The 21,180-nt window shown below is 40.1% G+C and overlaps 2 protein-coding genes across 4 annotated transcripts in view; one reads left to right on the forward strand and one right to left on the reverse strand.

Annotated features, from left to right (window-relative positions):
- hsd17b4 (hydroxysteroid (17-beta) dehydrogenase 4) overlaps positions 1–15,456 on the reverse strand; it is a 41,476-nt gene extending 26,020 nt beyond the window's left edge. For both annotated transcript variants that reach the window (XR_005207858.1, XM_037777555.1), the window contains exons 1-12: positions 15,285–15,456; positions 12,843–12,896; positions 11,720–11,827; positions 11,039–11,098; positions 10,909–10,930; positions 10,302–10,348; positions 9,569–9,653; positions 7,596–7,783; positions 5,594–5,685; positions 5,384–5,408; positions 5,114–5,242; positions 1,464–1,570 (exon numbers count right to left, since the gene is read on the reverse strand). Coding sequence is in view for 1 of the 2 variants with exons in the window: in XM_037777555.1 (XP_037633483.1) it covers positions 1,464–1,570; positions 5,114–5,242; positions 5,384–5,408; positions 5,594–5,685; positions 7,596–7,783; positions 9,569–9,653; positions 10,302–10,348; positions 10,909–10,930; positions 11,039–11,098; positions 11,720–11,827; positions 12,843–12,896; positions 15,285–15,336 (969 nt within the window). In the remaining variant the exon portion in view is untranslated. The remainder of the gene's footprint in view (positions 1–1,463; positions 1,571–5,113; positions 5,243–5,383; positions 5,409–5,593; positions 5,686–7,595; positions 7,784–9,568; positions 9,654–10,301; positions 10,349–10,908; positions 10,931–11,038; positions 11,099–11,719; positions 11,828–12,842; positions 12,897–15,284) is intronic.
- prr16 (proline rich 16) overlaps positions 1–21,180 on the forward strand; it is a 63,688-nt gene that overhangs the window by 29,600 nt on the left and 12,908 nt on the right. Inside the window, exon 1 of one of the 2 annotated variants that reach the window (XM_037777556.1) lies at positions 19,623–20,640. The exons of the other annotated variant lie outside the window; for it this stretch is intronic. Within the exon in view, the coding sequence (XP_037633484.1) occupies positions 20,497–20,640 (144 nt within the window). The 5' untranslated portion in view covers positions 19,623–20,496. Of the gene's footprint in view, positions 1–19,622; positions 20,641–21,180 lie in introns of those variants that run through there. 2 annotated transcript variants of the gene reach the window in all.

Below are 21,180 nucleotides of genomic sequence, written 5' to 3' on the forward strand. Positions count from 1 at the left end.
TTACCCCGCCTCTGGCGGATTTAAAAAAATTCCCACGGAGGCGGGGGGGGAAATACGCCTACCATGACGTAGCGTGGGAAAAAAGGGGGGTGGGCGTGGTTTCCGGTATGAGGGGGGATACCGGAAGCCAATTTGTTCTGGAAATTCCACACATTCCTGATTAGTCACACCTGTCAAAATGAGTTTGACATGAAGTGGGCCCCTATTCTCTCTACAGTCGATAGCTACTACAGTGTCTGTAGGAGGAATTATGGAGTATAAGGAAATGAGGTGGAGAGAAACATTGGTGAAAAGAACCGCAGAGGCCAGGAACATAATGAAGGAATAAAGGTGAAGGGCAAAAAGTGGAGGAGGGCAGGTGAGACAGAAAAACTGTGTAGATATAAAAATGTCAGGTGTAGGCGAATTATACTCCGGTCCCAATCATGTTTACTATAACTAGGAATGTATTGTTTATCTACATCAGGGATTTTGCAGAGTTCACCAAGTTAAATTAAAGACTTTTTAAGGCTTTTTTTAAATACCACATAGAATGAAATTAGGGATGGCTATAATTAACCGTTTAACCGTCAACCGACATTAAGAATTTTTAATCGGTTAAACGGTTAAAAGAATATTAAAAATGAAGTAAAAAGCTGAGCAAAACTCAGAGAAGCGTCTTGTCACTTAAAGGAGTATAGCTGGTCCACCTTAACAGCCCACCTTAAGTGAGCCTGAGCCAGTGTTGCAAGACACGGGAGCTTGGCTCGGGTCTTGAGGAGTTGTAGCATTTATTCAACGACAAATAAACTGTACACGAACGTAGCATATACACACACACAGCTGACAATCTTGCAGCTAAACTAATTGATGTGGTGGAAACTTTTACTGGGAAAGTGGCTGCATGTGTCCACGACAATACACGCAGCACCGTGGCTGCTACAGTAACTCTCCTGGACGGGTGAACTGGGGACTCTTGTTGTCTGTTTTGCGCGTACACTGCAGCTGGTGATAAATGATGGATTCAGCCTTTCTGTGCATCGGCTCATCGGTGCAGCTGGGCGGCTTGTTATGCATTACAACTCTGCACCACTGCATGCAACGCACTAATCTAATCGGATAACGGTTAATGGTCGGTTAATGAGGGTCGGCTATCGGTTAGAAAGAAAATTCTAAATTAACACCCCTAAATGAAATCCGATACTTGTTTCACAATCATACCAGCCAAAGTATGAAAGCATGATGGAAAACTAGTAGGGAGGATACAGCAGAGAATTATTTATTAATCAATATTTTTTAAGTACTTCCCGGCAGTGCATAACAATAATTCCTAATGATAGAATTAATCACATTAATGCAACTTGGACCTGGATAAGCAGCAGTAAAATGAATAAAAATGATTAATTTAATGATTTTTAAGAATTTAAGACCTGCAGATACCCTGTACATTACTGTTAAAGAAAGAAATAGCCGTCTCTACTCACAGGATTGATCCCTGAAGCCGAAGCTGCAGCAGCAGCTGTTGGATTCGCACCGACTTCTCCGTCCGACTCCACTTGAGACAGCACACTCACAATTGACTGTAGAGACTCTACACAAAGGTGAGAGATGACAGATGAGTGAAAGCGCACCAGATCAAGACGACGAAAAACAGTGTGTGACTTTCTGATGCCCCACATCATGTAGAAAGATAGAGATACTTATATACGCTTTTACCTCTGTAAACAAGCTTATTGACAATCCACCCATCAGCCGACTTTACCATTCTTCATACGTGGTTTAACTAATCCAGGCTAACATTGTATTAGCTAAAATTGTCCCATTAATTCTCTTCTATTTAACTTCATTCCTCAGCAACGGTTGGAGGATTCATTTATTAAGTTACAGTGCACTCATTTTGAAATAAAGGCAGCGTGGATAAATAATTGGAACCATGATTAGCCTTTAGACTTTTTTTTTCTCTCTCATCTAAAGCTGAGGAAACTCACACAAACTTTTATTTTAACTAAATTTAGATTTTTAAGAGCACCAATTTTATTTTATTCATACTTTAGGATGTTACAAGTTTTTATTGTCAAGATGAAATTGTTGTGAAATTGTAATCACACCAAGAGACCTTGCTGATATATCAATAATATGGATGATTATATCAACATGTCTTTTCTGGTGCCTCTGATGGAAGGTGTCGGGTCCCTCATATCTGACAATTTGTTCATGTATGCGGTTCATATTCATCAAAAGTCCCAGACCCAGATAACTATCATTAAACCTGCACTTTTGCAGGAATGAGTTTACGGATTTTTATTTTTGCTCTGACAGCTCCAGAAAATTATTAATCTCAAGTTAAATGGCTCGAAGTAAAGTTAAATAGACTTCCAGGGAGATGTTAACACACGATAAGAATTTCAATCTAACACATACTGATCCGAGAGCAGCTTTAAAATGGATGGATGGATGTGAGATCCACGCGTGTTAAGAATAAAAACATGACCAGTTCTCTTCTAACATTAGTCGTTTACATATTTAAAAAGGTATAATATGCAGCAATTTCCTAAAAAACTATATATAGACTGATATAAAAATAGTCCTTCTCAATCATCACTTCTGACCCACTAGGAGTGTGTGGTGGTGTCTGTATCTACAAAGACCCTGCGGCCCGCTGACTGTATTTTCTCTTTTCTTATTATTTTACTGTGTTCAGGACGTTTCTGGGCGTCTGTAAACGGCCTTTTGGCCCCACGTGGGAGTGCAACCCCAAGCCAATAACAGCGCGCAGGGTGTGCAGCTCATTATCATTCCTGTGTCATCAAATACCGCCGCTGTCCCGCCCCTCTGCGTCTGATACCGAGGCAGCGTCTATGATACAAAGCAGCGGTATTTGACGACCAGTGTTTGTTACATCGCTGTGTGTTTATGTGCTTCAATGTTTCCCCCTACTCATCGCCTTTCTCCTCTGCTGTGGGCAGATTGTGCTGCTATCGGTGGGTCTGTTTGACTGAGCGCACACTGTGTGTTCTTAGTTTGCCTAGAAATAGAATATAAAACATATCCACCCAGGTAACGCAAGTCATGAATACCCATGCAGATTCAGTCAACACAAAGAAATAAAAGAAGACAGCTGAGACAACCGAGGAACAGAAACAGAGTGAGACTGGGAAGACCGCAGCCACTAATTACGATCACTCAGTGGCAGGCAGTTACAAAACAGATGCAGCAACAAGTCTCTTTAATAAGCTACAAATGAGGAGGCACTACAAAGTCATGCTAATGAGGCCAGCTAGCGCCCCGTGGGACTGCCACCCTCGCTCACTTAATGTTGACACCGCCGCCCTTTCCTCGAATGTACATCTGAGAGCGTGGAGAGGGATGGAGGAGGCGGAGAGAAAATAATAATCAACATTCGCCACCCTCTTTGTTTGCATGAGACCTTTCAGGAACCACGCTAGGCTTGTTCATACTCAACATCACGTTCACCTTCGCTTCTTTCCTCCGCCTCATTCGCATGATCTCTAACCACCATCTTGTCCTCGCTCTATGTTACCAAACTCTCTGTAAATACAGATGAGCTGATAGATGAGTACAAATGGCTCACTTGGCTGAAGTGTATGTTGTTTTAGAAGGTTCACACTCTCACAAAAGCTCAGTCATGAAGTGTGACTCCATGACTAATACACCGACCATGTGCTTTTTTTCTTCTCATTTTTAGCTTCAATTGTTTGCTGAAATGAAGTGTTTGAGCTCTAAAAGTGGTTTGTTGATTATGCCTTCTGTTGCACTCCATACAGGATAATTACACCTTTCATTTTTGGCATGTCCCAACCGAATATTACCACTTACAATTACTGACTTTTCTTTTTTTGTTCTTACTGTACATCATAACAATCTACCAATGTCACACACTGTCAGACTAAAATAGTTGTCAATAGCCCCATAATAAAGATTAAAATCTTGCATTCCTTTAACGTTAATTTCATGGTGCTGACTGAAACTCCACAAAAAGGATTGAACCGCTTTGTATACAGTTTGTTGCGGTAGCAAGCTGCAATAGACAGGTCATTTTAAGAAGCTAGAGATCTGTCTCAAAGCTAAAATCGCTTTTTAAAACAAGAAAAGATAATTGTTACTTTACCAAGGCCTACCTACACAAGGCTAAAGAGCAAACTGTACAACGGCATGGTTACGTCTTTGGTAAGTAGTATCTTCAATTAGATTCAGTGTAGCTATGCAGCCATCTGAATCATCCTGACACAAAACAAAAATGAATCAAACAAGTGTGAAAGCAGACAAGCAGGGTTATGAGGGAGGGCACGATCCAACTCAGATTTGGACCAAATCTGTGTGAAAACATTAGTAATGTCTCGACTGACTGCAAGCAGGTGTTGTTTGGTTACTGGTTTTAAGAAATATTATCATGTTCACATTGAATAAATGACCATTCAAGACAAAAGTAATTACATGAATTCTTACATCTTTGTGGTTTACACTCTCATAAAGATATAGACCAGGGGTCTCCAACAAGTAGCTTGTTTCTAAGTGGCTCGTTTAAGGTTCAAAGAATACTTATATAGATTTAATAAAACAAATTAACTTTGTAAACCTGTTTACATTTCTATCCAATCTTTCTGTCTGGTAGCAGTCTACAAGCAGAGAAGGTAAAGGAGCTGAAACAACGATTAAAATACAAGTTTCTGTTTACCAAACTGACGGAGAAGCCCAACGCAAAAACAGAGGCTTCGTTTAGTGGTGCACATCCTAACAAAACACAAAAAGCCCTTCCCCTAGGGGGGCATTACAATAGAGGCGATGACTGTGGTGGCTGAAATGTTAAAGGACCATAAAAGTAAGACATGTCTGCTGTTGCCGATGTACAACTTGGTGCTATGAGTAGCTCACGGCCACTTTCATTTGGTCAAATTAGCTCTCAGAGGAAAAAAGGTTGGAGACCACTGATATAGACCATTAGACCACATGAAAATCTTAACATGTCATGTACTGTATGGTCCTTATGTAAGTATTTATGTGTGAGTGCACATGCAAGTGTAAGGGTGCATATATACAATTTGTACAAGCATGCACCACTATGTGTTTTTGTAGGCTGTTGTGAATGTGAGCATGCATTCAGCCCATTACTGACCTTTTACGCTAGTGGGCCTGGTGGCGTTTGTAAAATCACAGATTTTGTCCCACTGGTCCCTGACAGCCTCAGGAGTCATGGCTTGGTTCTTCTGTCTCACAGTGCGGCCCAGAGAACGCTCCCAGCGCACTGCACACACATGGACACACACAAATAAAGAGGTCGCTGCATAGTGAAACTCACACACATACAGTAGTAGTGAACCAGGGGCTAATGAATATCATAGATGCATACAGACATTCCCTGTGGAAAGATACACACAATACTCACATTTACCAATCCAGCCTGCACCAGCCTGAAAGGAGATGAAACATGAGCAGATGAGCAAACACACAGATATAAAATAAATATTGTCTATTTATGGAGAATGAATGGTGCATTACTGTTCTCAATGACAAAAGAAGAAATAGATAGAAAGCCACAGGCAGTACAGTGGGAGTGAGATCTTACTCATCTTATTGAAGAGAAAGAAAGATATACCTCAAACAGTGCTCCACTTTCTTCGCATTGTTCGTGACAGAGCCAGAGGACCAAGGGAGCAATATACTCAGACTTCAGAGACGCCACGAGGTCTGAATAAAATAAAACATATATAAATACAGTACAGCAGAGCTTCTTTTTATTGCACATCTGTTATACAATTGTCCTAAACAGCAAAGGGGTGCTTCTGCGTCAGTGTCTCTGTTTGGTAGTTAGTGTATTGTTAAAAGGATGCTGTTTGCTTAATGTGCTCATTTTAAGAAAGATAAATTAGAAAAATATTGTCCAGAAACCCTCACAGGTACTGCATTTAGCATAAAAAATATGCTCAAATCATAACATGGCAAACTGCAGTCCAACAGGCAACAACAGCTGTCAGTGTGTCAGTGTGCTGACTTGACTATGACTTGCCCCAAACTGCATGTGATTATCATAAAGTGGGCATGTCTGTAAAGGGGAGACTCGTAGGTACCCATTGAACCCATTTTCATTCACATATCTGGAGGTCAGAGGTCAAGGGACCCGTTTGAAAATGGCCATGCCAGCTTTTCCACACCAAAAAGTTTGGACCGTTATTTAGCCACCTTCACGATCCGTAACGACGACGTGCTTGATACCATTGGATTCCTTAGGTTTTCTGGTTTCATACAACACCAGTATCTTCACTCTAGCTTTGAGCCCGCTACAACTTAAAAATCGTAAGTTGCATTAATGCGTTAAAGAAATTAGTGGCGTGAAAACAAATTTGCGTTAATTTGCTTTATTATCACGTTAACTTTGACAGCCCTAATGAAAACGTATAGGTCCAGGTCAACATCAGTTTAAAGTGATCTCTAAAAAGGTCTGGGTATTTTATTAAGTTATGAAACAGATTCCTAAACATGCTGCCATGATGTTAAGCAAATGTGGCACAGGCTTTTAATTCCCTGTATGAATCTGCTTAAGATTTAGTACCAGACACCAGATGCGTGTTGAAAATATCTGCACACTTCAATCAACACAACATGGCGGTAAAAGAACAGGCACTCTGTTTCACTGCACTCTGCAATGTTTAGCAAGATTAGTTTTGTTGTTTGTTTTTTAGAAAAGCCTGAGTCAGTGAAAGCCAACATATGGAACCAAGTCATTTACTAAGGTGAGGCCATCCTGTGACAGTTGGCAAAGCGCAGTGTGACAGATGCTACTGTAGACCAGCACAGCAGGGCAGCAAAGCCATTCCTCTAATTTGTCACTTAATACCCCTGTCAACAGAGCTGCAGTCACAGAGCATGCACAATATGCTTGCGGTGTGTAGACATTTACAGATGTCCTGGTTTGGTGGGTTAGAAAAACATTTCCCATCTTTATGGGCTCATGAGAGTGTGCTAAAAATCATTGCCTTTTTAAATCGCTTGTCATTTTGGAGGCTGTTGTTTTAGTTTTGTGTTTGACATAATGTTCATAGACTGGCGACACAGAGTATTCCACATTTATGAACTACATTCCATTATGTTCACTGTGGGTATGCAATGCTGCATTACCTTTTGTCTTCAGACATACTTTTAACATGAAAAATACAAATGTTACATTAGCATACTTGCTCATACTTTTGTGAGTATATGCAAGCACAGATAACACCTACAGTAAAATAAGGAGGTCAGAGCTGCCTGTTTAAATCAAGGCATGACACATTCAAACTTTAAAGCACTTACAGGGTGCAGGATTTCATCATGGCCGTTGGAACAGTGAAAAACCACAGTTCTTGAATATTAGATGACAAATTTGCATTTCAAACGGGAGTGCTGTTGCCTCAAATTTTGTAAATCAACATTACATGGGCATTTCATTATGCAGCTGTTCTAAAAAAGATGCAGTGGTTAAAATCCATTTGCCTATTTTGGCCTGTCCACAGACAAGGGCTGTTTGTGTGAGAGAGCGTGAACCTAGCAGAACACCACAGTATGCATTAAACAGACCAATTAATAGCATGCAATTATGTATGTTGTTTAATCTCTCTATTTACCTGGGGGCATGACCGTCTCTGTGAGCCGTGACCCAGCAACAGGAGCGATGGTGTTGCAGTGGATGTTGTACTTTTGTCCCTCGATGGCCAAGGTGTTTGACAGCCCCAGCATGCCCAGCTTGGCAGCGCTGTAGTTGGCCTGGCCAAAGTTACCATAGATGCCTGCGGCTGAAGCCGTCATGATGATTCTGGCCACAGACAACCCGAGGCAACAAGTCAGTAACAGGCATTGCTATGGAGTAATGGGAGACATAGACAGCCCACACACACACACTCATAATCTCACAAAGTGGTGCACACTTTTCATGCATGCATAAACACAGGAGTATGCATATGCAGGCATCTAGTCATGTAATGTTTGCACATTCACATGCATAACACCCTTCACTGCATAACTGCTTTATTGCAGATACAGAACTGCACACAGCAAATGTACTTGAATATTTTACTGCTGCAGAAATAAATGCATGTATGCACATCAGACAACCAGTCTTGCACATACAATTTTGCTAGTAATCTCATCCAGAGAGTTCACTTCAGCCATGCAAAAGTAATGAGGTTAGGCACAAACGCCACTTTAACTGTAGGAGACATCTGAAACACGCTGTCTCACTGGTCATAAGAAAGCAGTGATCCATATCACAGCACATTCGCACTATACAATACAATGGCACTACCAGGGGATTGGCAATGATAGAAAATTTCTCAAATCAATAACTTTAATGCGCTAAAGTATATGATTCAATTACTTGGGGAACCTTTCAGACTATCAAGTGTTATTGCAAAAAACACATATGATTGAATGTTGCTATATAGAAGAGCAACAGCAAATTTATTTATTTATTTAGAGTATAATTATGTGTTGCTCCATGCTTATTCTAAACCAACAGCATTATGTGCAACTGTTTCCTACTCGACTCAATAACAGGCTGCTCTTGGGGCTCAATGCAGTGAAAACTTTCTGCAAAATGTCACTTCAAATGTTCATGAACTACTGTCTTCTCCCGTTCATGTAGAACTTATGTGAAGGGCATCTGCTACCTGGAGTAACATGGGAGCAAAGTTGGTTGTGTGACCTTCTTCTGCAAATTGTAATTCAAAACACGCAGCCCTTTTTTCAGAGCACACATTTTTACTTGTCATAGCAGGAAAATCACAGTTCCAGGTCCCTGTGTTTGGTCAAAATATCTTCACCATCTTCAGTGACTGACTATGCCTTAAAAACATGATCAATGCATATCTGCATACTTGGTGCTTTAAGTCAGTATGAATTATCCACTGAATGTTTCACTGAATTCGAGAGGCTTCTCCAGAGGTGAAGAATCTCAGATGAGTGGCAAAACACCTTCACCTCTACAACTTCAGACTAGTGGATATATTTTTTTATTGCTGTACTACTTGGAAGAATGAGATGAGCCCTGCACAGCCATCTTTGCCGCTTCTTGTGGAGTCATCAATTTAAATAGTGCTCAGATCGTTCAGAGACTAACCTGCAATGCTGCATAACCAAATTAAGTAATTCTTTGGTGATTTAAATATTCCTATCAAATTTGCTGTCTTGGGCTTTTATTAGTATGTAGATTTTTTCATAGCACACCATGAAACCAGTGGAGCTAGACATATTAAGGGGTATCAAGTGACTGAAGTCAGAGTGTGAATATGAGTATAATAATGTGATGGCAGACGTGCTTTATATTACTCATTGCCTCAAGTGCATATCCTCAAGAGCCCACTTTACAATTGGGGCACATAAAAAACATTTTGAGTGTTTTTGGTACTTTAGCTGACGTCTGAATCAGGTCTTACAAAACAGCATTTTGGGCCATGCTGACATCCTCTTGATTACAGTCCAGCAATGGTGTGTCTGCTGAGGATACTGTAACTTTGCTGGATCTAAAAAAAAATCCTACCTACGTAATAGGAGGATGGTGCAGTTTTTATCCACCTCAATATTTCGTAGCTGGGCTCCTTACCTGCCAAAATTTTGGGTTTTCATGTGGTTCCAGGCGGCTCGAGACACCAAGAAGGAGCCTCTCAAGTGAACTCTTTGAATCAGGTCTGAAATGGAGTGTAAGAGGAATGACACAGTAAAACACACAACACATAACATTATGCACTTCTGTTATTTCACATTACAACATTGTGGATCAGATCCAGCTTACAGTCGATTTTTAAACTCCCACATACAGACATTCTGTTTTTATAGACATACTGTTTGGTACACAGACAACAAACCCAAGTTAAAACAAATGTATTCTTCTACTTATAGCATGGTGGCACAATTTGATTATGAGGCGAGTCAAACAAAAGGGAATATTGTGATGATATGAGATGACCCCAAACACAGGTAAGGGATAATGTACAGCGAGCCGGTCATTGTTGTGAAATAAACCCTGACAGGGCGATGCGGAGGGGTCTGGCATCACCCTGAAGGGGTTTATTTCACAACAATGACCCGCTAGCTATACATTATCCCATTTATTATACGGCTACCTACTAAATCCACAATTTGACACAAAAATGGTCCTCCAGAGTCTGACATCAGAGCTGTGTCCATAGCAATACATAGCAGCGGCCTGCTATAAAGAAATAACAGATCGTAGAAGGCCGTGATTGACGCCTAATCAAAATCGATCAACAAAGCCGTGTAATAATATGAGTTAATGGGGGCGAAGTGAATGTAAAAATCAGAAACAATGTACTTACCCCAGTCCAAATCACTCGTCCTGGCAAATGAACGGTCACGAAGGATCCTTCGAAAAGAAAAGCAGGAAAGGGTTTTAGTCTTTTCGGTCTTTGTGAGAAAACTTAAGGTTCTCTTTAACGTGATTATAACAGCCCATACTCACATTAAAGGGACTGTTTGTAACTTTTTACACGTATAAATCATTGCAAGTCGGTGTCCCATGCGCGCTCGCGTGTGATAGATTAGATTTGAGGACACTGATTAGCTAAATTTAATGTCAATCGTTCAGAGCTTGAATCAGCTATTGGCTAAGCTGCTACACAGACCCGCCTGCTAGGGGCGATTACTCAGTCGCCCCAGAGCTGAACTTCAGACATACAGACAGGCACTCACTGTTTTGAGCGATGCTCGTTCATGTCTGTGTAGAGCGAGCACAAGCGAGAGCGCGAGCAACAGGACGCGGACTTTCGTTGACTTAACGGCCACAAGTGTCGCTATTAACAAGCAATTTCTGATTCTTACAAACAGTCCCTTTAATATTGTAACTACAATCAAATAACCACTCCAAAAACAGATGATGTGATTAGACCTAGCAAAAAGTGTGATCATTATAGTGAAATGACTTACCCGGCATTGTTTACAACAATATCTGGACAAAAAGATATTTTCCCAGATTTAGTTCAAATAGCAGTAGTAACATTACACACAATCATTTAATTAAGATAATTTAATGTTTCCATACGAAGACAGTTCTCACCTATTCTTCCAAATGCATCCAGTGCTGATTGGATCAATTTTTCTCCATCTTCTACAGAATCTGTACATGCACGACAGAAAAGGTCAGAGAATTTTATTTTTTTACATTGATGAATCAAATTAAATTATTTTGTATATCTGGGTTTCCAGAAGACTGCATATATTGTTCTTCTTAGCTTCAGTTATAGATCTGATTCTTGGCTACATTGTTCCTGGCTGTATTGAGGTTTATAGCTAGAAATAATGTGCAGAGTTATAATGTAACAATAATATAACTGACGGGGAGAGAGGCTTCAAAGGAACTATTGATTGCTGGGCATAATAACGTGTTATAAAATGGGTACAAGGAAAGCCAACCTTTGTATTACATTCACAAACAAATCTTCCATGTTCAAAACTGCCTATGAAACACAAGTGTTATGTTGTTTTGATCTGTTTTTCTCATGTATGTGAGATGCACAAAGATGAGAGGGGGGATTCACTTGTCTTCAATACTCGCTAACAGCCTTCATCAGTGAGCTAGTCGGCCAGAAATCAATATTGTTTTGGAGTCAAGCATTACATAAGCTAGCTGTAGGTTAATACTACACGGTAAACAAGAGCCAAAACACAGATGGAGGAATTGATGTGCGGGAGAAGAAAGGAGAAGAGAAGATGTAAGACAAGAGTCCAAACTTCTCACCATAGTTTGCCACGGCCTTGCCTCCCTTCGCTCTTATCTCCTCCACCACCTTATCAGCAGCTGCAGAACTCTTTCCACCTCCTTTAGTGTCTGCCCCAAGGTCATTCACTTTATTGCAACAAGAAGAAAAAGATTAGCAATAATGGGGTGAGCTCTGCAATTCTCCACGAGTGATTAGGTTAGGAGAAGGGTGTAGCTAAGTTGATGCCTTGTCAGAGTTCAAGGGCAAGTTCAATCCAGGCAGCAGGGAAAGCTATTATTTTAGGAATACTACACAGTTGCAGATGTTGGCAAATGTTTATGCCAAAATCTGCAACCGTGTAGTCTAAAAAGTAAAATTACTCCATTTGAATCAATGTCAATGCAGCGCACATTTCTTTATCACATGCCTCCTTTTTGAGGAATAATTTATCTCCTTAATCCCTTTAATCTAAGGATGCACCCTTTCAACTTTTTCTCTCCCAAGACCAGGAATTGCTTTGAGACTGAAAACTGAGTCTGCTGCCCACTGTTAATGAATAAATGGAACTGGCAGCGGAAACAATATATATTCATAATGACATTGTATTTACTGTGGATCTGTCAAGGCTGATACCCGACCCTCTTAAGATGAGTATCTACTCCAGTCCTGCTCAATGGATTGGTGCATCCCTACCAAAATCAAAACCAGGACACCCCTAAACCCACAGTCATCTCCGGCAGTGAGCCATGCAGGTGCAAGAATCTACAGGTTTTGACTCATGCTGTCATGTCACATAAATTAAGGTCACTGCAGCAGTTTTTCTGTATACTGTATGTAGTCAGCAGCAAGTTCTATATGAACGTATAGTTAAAAACTAGCTTTTTGATGAGATTCCTAAAAGAAATATTTGATTAATTAAACACGAAAATGATGTCCAGCCCCTAAAAACTCAAGGAAAACATCTGGAATCATGCTGGGCTAAACGTCAACATACACACTGACATGACTGTCTCTCAGTGGCAAAGAAAACATCAACAGTGGTTATGAGGGTTCAAGTACATAGGATCCTAGCCTGGGTTGCACTAACCACAGTACATCCACAATACCTGCTCTAAAAAAAATTAAGTATAAGAGGCTTAAAATGAAGATCCTTTTATTTACCTACAACTGAGGCGCCTCTTTCAGCAAAAGCCAGCGCATATTCCCTACCAAGACCTGCGGAAAGAGAGACAGATTAGTGAAATGCCTCAGCATACTCTGACAGAATAAAATACCCCCCATCAACAAACACAGCTGAGATGTTGATGCATGATGTGCCCTTTGTTTATTGTTTGTTTATTTGTTTTGCACAATTTAAGACTATACAACATAACAAAAAATAAATGAATAATATACAGTGCAGGAAGAGGCAAAAACCCACTGGGCTTATCTAAAGCCTACACCTAGAGACAAGATTAATATAAAGAAATAATATGACTACATAATAGTGATAAAAAACAATTAGGACAAGATATATATATAATAACAACAATAACAATACAGTAAATATATAAAAATAGTGTATGGTTAGTGTTTGTGAGGAGGATATTGATTTAAATATCTATAAAGACTTCTGGGCATTGTGACAACATTGTGAGTGGGGAAAAAATATAAAACATAAAAACAGATACATGGACAACAAGGGGAAAAGCAATTACAAGACAGCAATTAAATTACCCTTTAAGCCACTTTTGAAACATCTGACAGATGAACAGTTTATTGATAGATGTAAAAAGCTACTCCATTATTTGGCTCACCTAAATCTTATCGAAAATTGACCTCCTCTGACTGGTGAGGAATTTAGGAGGATGAAGATCTAGAGCAGGGGTGCCCAATACGTCGATCGCGATCTACCGGTCGATCGCAAATGTAGTGTGGGTAGATCGCATGGCATTAAAAGAAATTTTTTTTTTTTTTTTTTTAAAATAGACGTCAGCCAACAAATTGCAACACTGTTTCACCTGAACTCATCTGGAGTGGAGGATGAGATTTTGACACTACAAGCTGACATTCAGCTTAAGTCCAGGGCTCATGGACAGTTCTGGAACTTACTCACAGAGGAAAAGTACCCCAACATGAGGAAGTGTGCTACCTCCTTGACTGCATTATTCGGCTCCAGTTATTTATGCGAGTCAGCCTTTTCCCACATGAAGATTATTAAGTCCAAATACCGTTCCACCTTGACTGATGATCATTTGGAAGTGTGCTTGAGGCTGGCTATCAGCAGCTACTGTCCGGACTATGCATCCCTGGCTGATTCCATTCAGTGCAAGTCATCAGAGTAAGGTAATGACAAAAAATGTACAGAGTTATATTGTACAATATGGGTTTATGCAGTTATGCAAGGTTGTTGGATTTATTATGTACAAAAGTGCTTACAATGATCTACAATAACCTGACTGTTGGATTTGTTATGAATAGAGTGATTGTGAGGAAAGGGAGGAGAGGCAGGTGTTGTTCTTCTTTTGCAAGGTCAAAGAGAGGAAGGAGCCAGAAGGAGATAAGAAAGAAGACATGCAGCAGAAACATCACGTGCCATAAGCTCATGAATATTAATATTGTGTAAACCATGAATAGGCTGGATCAGGGATAGGTCGGGGTTCAGACTTCGCGAACTGACCCATGCACTGTATGTTGTCAGGGACACGTAGGTTGGATCCAGATATCTGTAAACTCTTTTATTTTACTTATGCAACATTGATTGTTCGGAATAAATTGTATTATTATGCTTTAACCCGTCTGTTTGGAAATTCTCTTTGTCACACAAGATTAACCAACACATAACTGGGCCTTGACCTCTTGGAGGTAGAAGGCCAGTTCCTTCAAGGTACACCAACATATATTGTACGTATAAAGAATACTCAATATATTTATAAATAAATATATGTTTTGCATTTTTATAGTAGGTAGATCATTTTGACTTGGTCATTTTATAAGTAGCTCGCATGCTGAAAAAGTGTGGGCACTCCTGATCTAGAGAATGATGGGTTGAGTAAGAATGGACCTGAGAATTTGTTTTAAAATAGGTTTTGAACTGCTCAGGAATATTCCCTTCACATAATCATATAAATAAAAACATATATTTGAGAAATATTGATATCATAACTAGTAAGAATGTGAAGTTTCTTAAATAGAGGAGCAGAGATGTGTGACTCTGATCGAGTTGCAATCCTCACAAATCCTCACCTTTCACACACTTGCACTGGCATGATTATGAGCCATTGCGTCACATGCACTTTGCTCCCTGTATTCCTCAGATGAAAGACTATCAAATCAATGTAGTACATCAAGTGTTAAAGGCTGGGACACTTTGGTCCAAGATTGTTTACTTTTACAGCTGTTTACTTTTACAGCTGTTTCTCCAGCGTTAGCAAACGACTTAGCAAGATACTGAGTTTAACAGCTGGGCAGAAAGAAAAGAGAGACTTGTGCACTGGCTGTTTTACAGCTTTCACATACTTACTAAATGTCTGCAATTAGCAGGTTAGCATTGGGAGCTAACGTTACTAAACCTATCTAGTCATAGTTAGTTAGCAGCAGTGACAGCCGTTCAGCTCTGTTTACCTCCTCCAGCTCCGGTGACAAGCACGACTCTTCCATCGAAAGACAAAGACATCCCTGTGAGTTATTATTCTCTGTGTGTGAACACTAACAGCACAGTGGCTTCTACAAGAGCAACACTGACAGTCAGGTCACAGACAGCAGGGTGGACTTTGACAACTTCCACTTCCGCAATCACGAGGGGGCGGTCTCAGCAGCGACCAATCAGAAGCCAGGATTCTATGACGTTGTTTTCACCACTGTTGATTCCACACATAAGACAAGATCAGATATTCCTTTATTAGTCCCGCAGTGGGGAAATTTGCAGTGTACAACAGCAAAGGGGATAGTGCAAAAAACAAGCTGCATCAGCTAACACAGTAAAAAAAAAAGAGCTAAACAAAGTGTAACAAAGTATGAACCATTTAAATAGAAGGAAGTATAAAAATAGGAGCAGTATATACAGTATTGACAATAAACAGACTATTAACAAAATCGCACAAGTGGAAAATGATATTGTACAGTGAGAATGAATGAAATTCCACCTGAAAATATCAGGTTATTGTCAGTTTTTGGTGTGTAAGTGGTCTACTGGGAGCAGTGCTGGTTGTGGAGTCTGACAGCTGCAGGAAGGAAGGACCTGCGATAGCGCTCCTTCAGACACACTTTGGGTGGAGCACACACTTTGGGTGGAGCAGCCTGTCGCTGAAGGAGCTCTCCAGTGCTGAGATGGTGTCCTGCATGGGGTGGGAGTCATTCTCCATCATGGATGACAGCTTAGCCATCATCCTCCTCTCTCCCACCACATCGACTATGTCGAGGGGGCATCCCAGGACAGAGGTGGCCTTCCTGATCACTCTGTCTAGTCTCTTCCTCTCCGCAGCCGAGATGCTGCTGCCCCAAGCTCCATAACAAATGGCTGATGCCACCACCGTGTCACATGCAGTCTACTTTGATATTATGTTTTTATACTTAAGAAATCAGTTTATTCCTGTTCACTGTGTGAATCCCATTATCTGTATTTTATGAACTTTTACCATTAACAAATTCTGTAAATTTTCATTTTGTAAGTGACTGATTTTTTACCCTGTTACAGCACTTTTCACCACCTCTGCAAATGTATGTATTTGTAAGACTCTCAAAATGACTAACTCTCCTGTCCCTTGTAGAAGATGGCTCTTAAGCCTAATTTGAATTAGATGTGTTAAACATTAATCTATAATGGCCAAATTCAACTTATTTTCAGAGGTTAAATCTGCAGTAGGCATTATGTTTTTGTCATCCTTGGGCAAAAATTCCAGAATAATCTTTCAGCATATTGTAATTCAAGTGTTCTGAGAGAAAACTAGACTGCTGCACCTCCTCATGGCTCTGTTTTCAGGCTTTACAAAATCTAGCCCTTGACAGGAGACTTTGGCCAATCACAGATCATTTCAGAGAGAGCGTTCCTATTGGCTGTTCATTCAACGGAGGCAGCTGTCAATCTCTCCTAAACTCCGATTAAACGGTCAAACTATGCAGCTCTGAGCAAATATGAATCAATATTCTGTTACTGTAATGCCTATTTCTCGCCTCAAATGTTTTCAGAAACATCTTGTAGAGTACTGTTTAGCTGTAAAATGAGAAAGTTTGCTCCGGCTGGTGGGCGGTGCTTGGTATTTCCTAAATTGGTCTCAACGTGGCTGCCGGGTCACAAACGTTCTCATTTTACAGCTAAACAGTACACTACAAGATGTTTCTGAAAACATTTGAGGCCTGAGGTTTGCAGACCGATTGATCAGAGTTTGCGAGTGATTGACAGCTGCTCAGTGACGGCAAGGCTCCAGCTCGGCTTTGATTGGTTGTTTTCCTCCGGTCTGTGAGATCTTGCAGATGCCATTAGAGGCACCGGAGGACACAGAGGCACTGCTGCTTTAAGTTCATAGTGTATGTAGCAAAGACTGCGAGTAAGAAAAATAACAGTGGTAATAAAGTGTATCACAGTCTTGTTGTAATGATTTGCATTCTGCGTTAATAGCAAAAGTTCCATCACAGGCCAGGCCACGAAACATGAGTAGCTCATGCCGGTGTTATAACTGTCCAAGAGGAATAACTTTTTGTTATAATCAGGATTGTAAGAATATGAACAAATAAGATCCCACTAGTAAACTCCGTAATATGACTGTTTTCACAGATATTTTGACTTATCATGACAGAAAAAGCAGGTTTATATTTGATATACTATGTTTGATACATATGGTTGTAGTACTATATGTTTTCTTGCTTTCCTTTTTGTTTGTTCTTGCTTGTGTTGTGTATTTAGGCCTATAATTAGGAATGCACCGATACCGATACTGGATTCGATATTGGGCAGATACTGACTCAAATTGCTGGATCGGATATCGATGACAATGGGGCAGATCTATTCAACTCAATGTTATGTTTATATACTATATACATTACTGTAATTTGAATTCCTGTTTAAGTTTTGACTAATTTCTTGCTGCATTAAAACGGTTTACACTTGAATTGTAATTCCTGTTAATTCTGAAGATTTCTTACCAAGTTGCTGGTGCACAATCCACCATCCCAATAATGAAGAACAATTCAATAAATTTGTATCTATGTATTTATTGGTCACATTTTGTTTTACAAAGTTAGGAAAGCAATGTTTAAGTCAAGTCTGCTGTTGCCTTACACATAACAGAATGATCCCAGTCACTTCCACACAGTGAGGCATACATCTTATTAATTAAACACTGGTATGGGATCGGTACTCGGTATCAGTCAGTCACATCATAAAACTACTAACTGCACTATGGATTCCAATTGGTGTAATAGCATTATGTACAGTAATAAAAGATGGGAATGTTATGAGTTTTCAGGAGCTGGAAAAAGATTATTCATTGAACAACCAGGATCACTTTAGATATTTGCAATTAAGGGACTTTCATGACAGAGACATAAAGCACAATGTAAATTTAGATAAAAATGGGATAGTTAGAACCATAATTGGAGTTTATAATTCAAAGAAATATAGGATAATATCTACATTATATCAGTGCCTAATGGAGAGAAGGGGAAATACAACATCGTATGTAAAGCTGAAATGGGAAAAAGAACTAGTGTCACTATTACAGAAGATGAATGTCTGCATATCTGGAGAACACAGTCTACAACGTCGTCACGTACATGGAGAGAACACTGTTGGAAGAATGTAATCAGATTTTTTACAACACCCCAAATTACAAACAAATACTTGTCTTTAGCACATCCATGTTGGAGAAGATTTGGGGCCATAAATGTAGACCATTCACATATATTTTGGCTTTGCCCTGAAGTTGTACAGTTTTGGGGAAATGTTCATAAGGTTATTAGCAAAATTCTGGGCTATGATATACCCAAGTCAAGTATAGTATTGTATTTTGGTAATATGACTGGAAATACTGTGTTAAGAGAAGACAGATACCTGCTGAAAGTGTTGTTGGCGGCCTGTAAGAAGACCATTACAAAGAGATGGTGTAAGGCAGAACCATACACAAGATGGATGGCTGAAAAATTGTGAATGAAATATATATGATATGGAACTATTAACCCATAGGATAAGAATACAAGAGGAGCAATGTGGAGAGAAGTGGGAGAAATGGACAATGTTTACAAGTCAACGACAAGATGAGGGGATGAACCATTAAATATGTCATAGCAATAAGAAAACTTCGTAGAGACAGGGCAATTTATATCCTTTCATGTTTTTGTTTTGTTTTATTGTCCTATACCAGGGGTCAGCAACCTGCAGCTCCGGAGCCACATGTGGCTCTTCAGCCCCTCTCCAGTGGCTCCCTGTGGATTTATAAACATGGAAATTAATAACTGTTTTCTGTTTAAATTTCATTTTTATTTATCATTGTTGTAGGTCTATGGTACGACGGTACAACGGAGTATTAGCATAGTAGCATAGTATTACCACATTGAGGAAAAATAAATAAATTAGAGATGTCGAGAATAAAGTCATACTACAAGAATAAAGTCATAGGTTTACGAGAAAAAAAGTCGTAATATTATGATAATAAAGTCAAATGTTCACGAGAAAAAAGTCGCAATATTATGAGAATAAAGTCATAATATTATAAAGTAGTAATTTTACGCGTTATTTTTTTTTTTCTCGTAAAGCAATGTCTTTATTCTCGTAATATTACGACTTTTTTTCTTGTAAAATTGTGACTTTATTCTGGTAATATTCCGACTTTTTTTCTCGTAATATTATAACTTTATTCTGGAAATCTTTGTTTTTTTTCCTTCAATATGGCCCTGATACTACGTAGTACTTTTGCACTTTGGCCCTCACTGCATTAGACTTATATACTTAGACTATATTTTTTTTGCCTAAAATGGCTCTTTTGATAGTAAAGGTTGCTGACCCCTGTTCTATGTGTATGTTGTCTTTCTGTGATGGAAAAACAATAAAAATATAGTATAAAAAAAAAAAACTTCTAACTGCAGGGAGACCTCTTTAACCTCACTGACAGCAGCAGCCAATAGAGAGCACGAGGGAGAGAGAGCGTGCGATGGAGAGAGAGAGAGCGCGCAGCGAGCATCCTCTGCGCCCGGACGTTGGTGTTGGCTGCTCAGACTCTCCAAGGAGGCTGCGATGGAGACAGGATGAAACTGACGGGCTGTTTTTCGGAGGAAAGTGCCTCTGGGGTGTCGTTACCTGGCGGCTTTCCTGGCTGTCTCGTTACCAGAGGTGTATATCTGAGGAAAAAGGAGGAGTGTATTAATATTTGGTCGATGCCTGAGGATTATGGACCATTACAATAAGGACCGGCGGTGTACCGGGTTGGATAACTGTGTGTGCTACTCTCTCTTCTTCTTCTTCTTTTTCGTGTCTTTATTTTTCAACGCATTCGTGTTGGACGTTTTCTCACAAAATGTTGAATTCAGCGCTCTCTCGACGTGAAGGATATTGTTGTTGTTGGACATGAATATGTGAGGTGCAGAAACCTGTGGACAGGCGCCGTTTCGCAGACACTATGATACCATATTTTGACATAAGCGTTATTTTTTTGCGTTCCGCTCCATTGCGCATGCCCGGTGGTCGATACACTCCGCTCCGTCCTGGCCGTGATGGAGGAGCACAAGTGAAGGGAGCTGAGGACTAAAATAAAAAAAAAAAAATGCGTTGGCAAAGTGGCAGCGTGGCGACCAAAGGATTTGACTTTAGATCCTTCACGAAATAGACTGTGCCACAAACTGAAGAATGTCAGGGTCACCTAATGCTGCAGAGGCTGAAGGAGTAGTAGCAGTCTCCAAAGTGAAAGTGAAAAGGGAGATCAAGACAATCGTGGAGAATTTGGAAACCATCCTGGGAGACCTCAAGGATGTAGCCAAAGAGCTCAAAGAGGTAAATGAACCTGGGGGAAAAAAACACCTTTCTTATAGAAGCAGCCCACCATGTGTTGTGTTATTTGGCTTGTGAGGATGCTCTTTCTATAAGCATCCCTTTCTGAGAGGACATAGGAGGGTGGACGTCCACCTCACTTGGGCCTGGAACAGGCTATGACACACTCACAAACACACACACACACACACCCACACACACACACACACACATGCTCCTCCCCTGCCCACTAATGTATGTGATCATTATCTCCAACATGAAGGACTCGTGAGGACGTGGGGTGTGAAATGACAGGACAGCCTCTTCTCCCTGACTCACAGGCTAATCACAATTAATATTTAATGAACAAGTTGATTCAACCAGGAAGGTGCTTTTGCATTGCATTTCATCATCTTAATGCTGACTGCTGTTTGCTGCGAATTATCTCCTCCCAAATAATAGAACAGTTGGCTTATCTTTTCACTTTCCTTCTCTCTCAATCTCTCGTGGTGGCTCTTCCTCTTCTTTGTCTTTTGTTATCTTTCATCTGTTTAACACAGCCAC

The sequence above is a fragment of the Sebastes umbrosus genome, chromosome 8 (assembly GCF_015220745.1).
Source record: "Sebastes umbrosus isolate fSebUmb1 chromosome 8, fSebUmb1.pri, whole genome shotgun sequence".
In the NCBI taxonomy this organism is placed as follows: Eukaryota; Metazoa; Chordata; class Actinopteri; order Perciformes; family Sebastidae; genus Sebastes; species Sebastes umbrosus.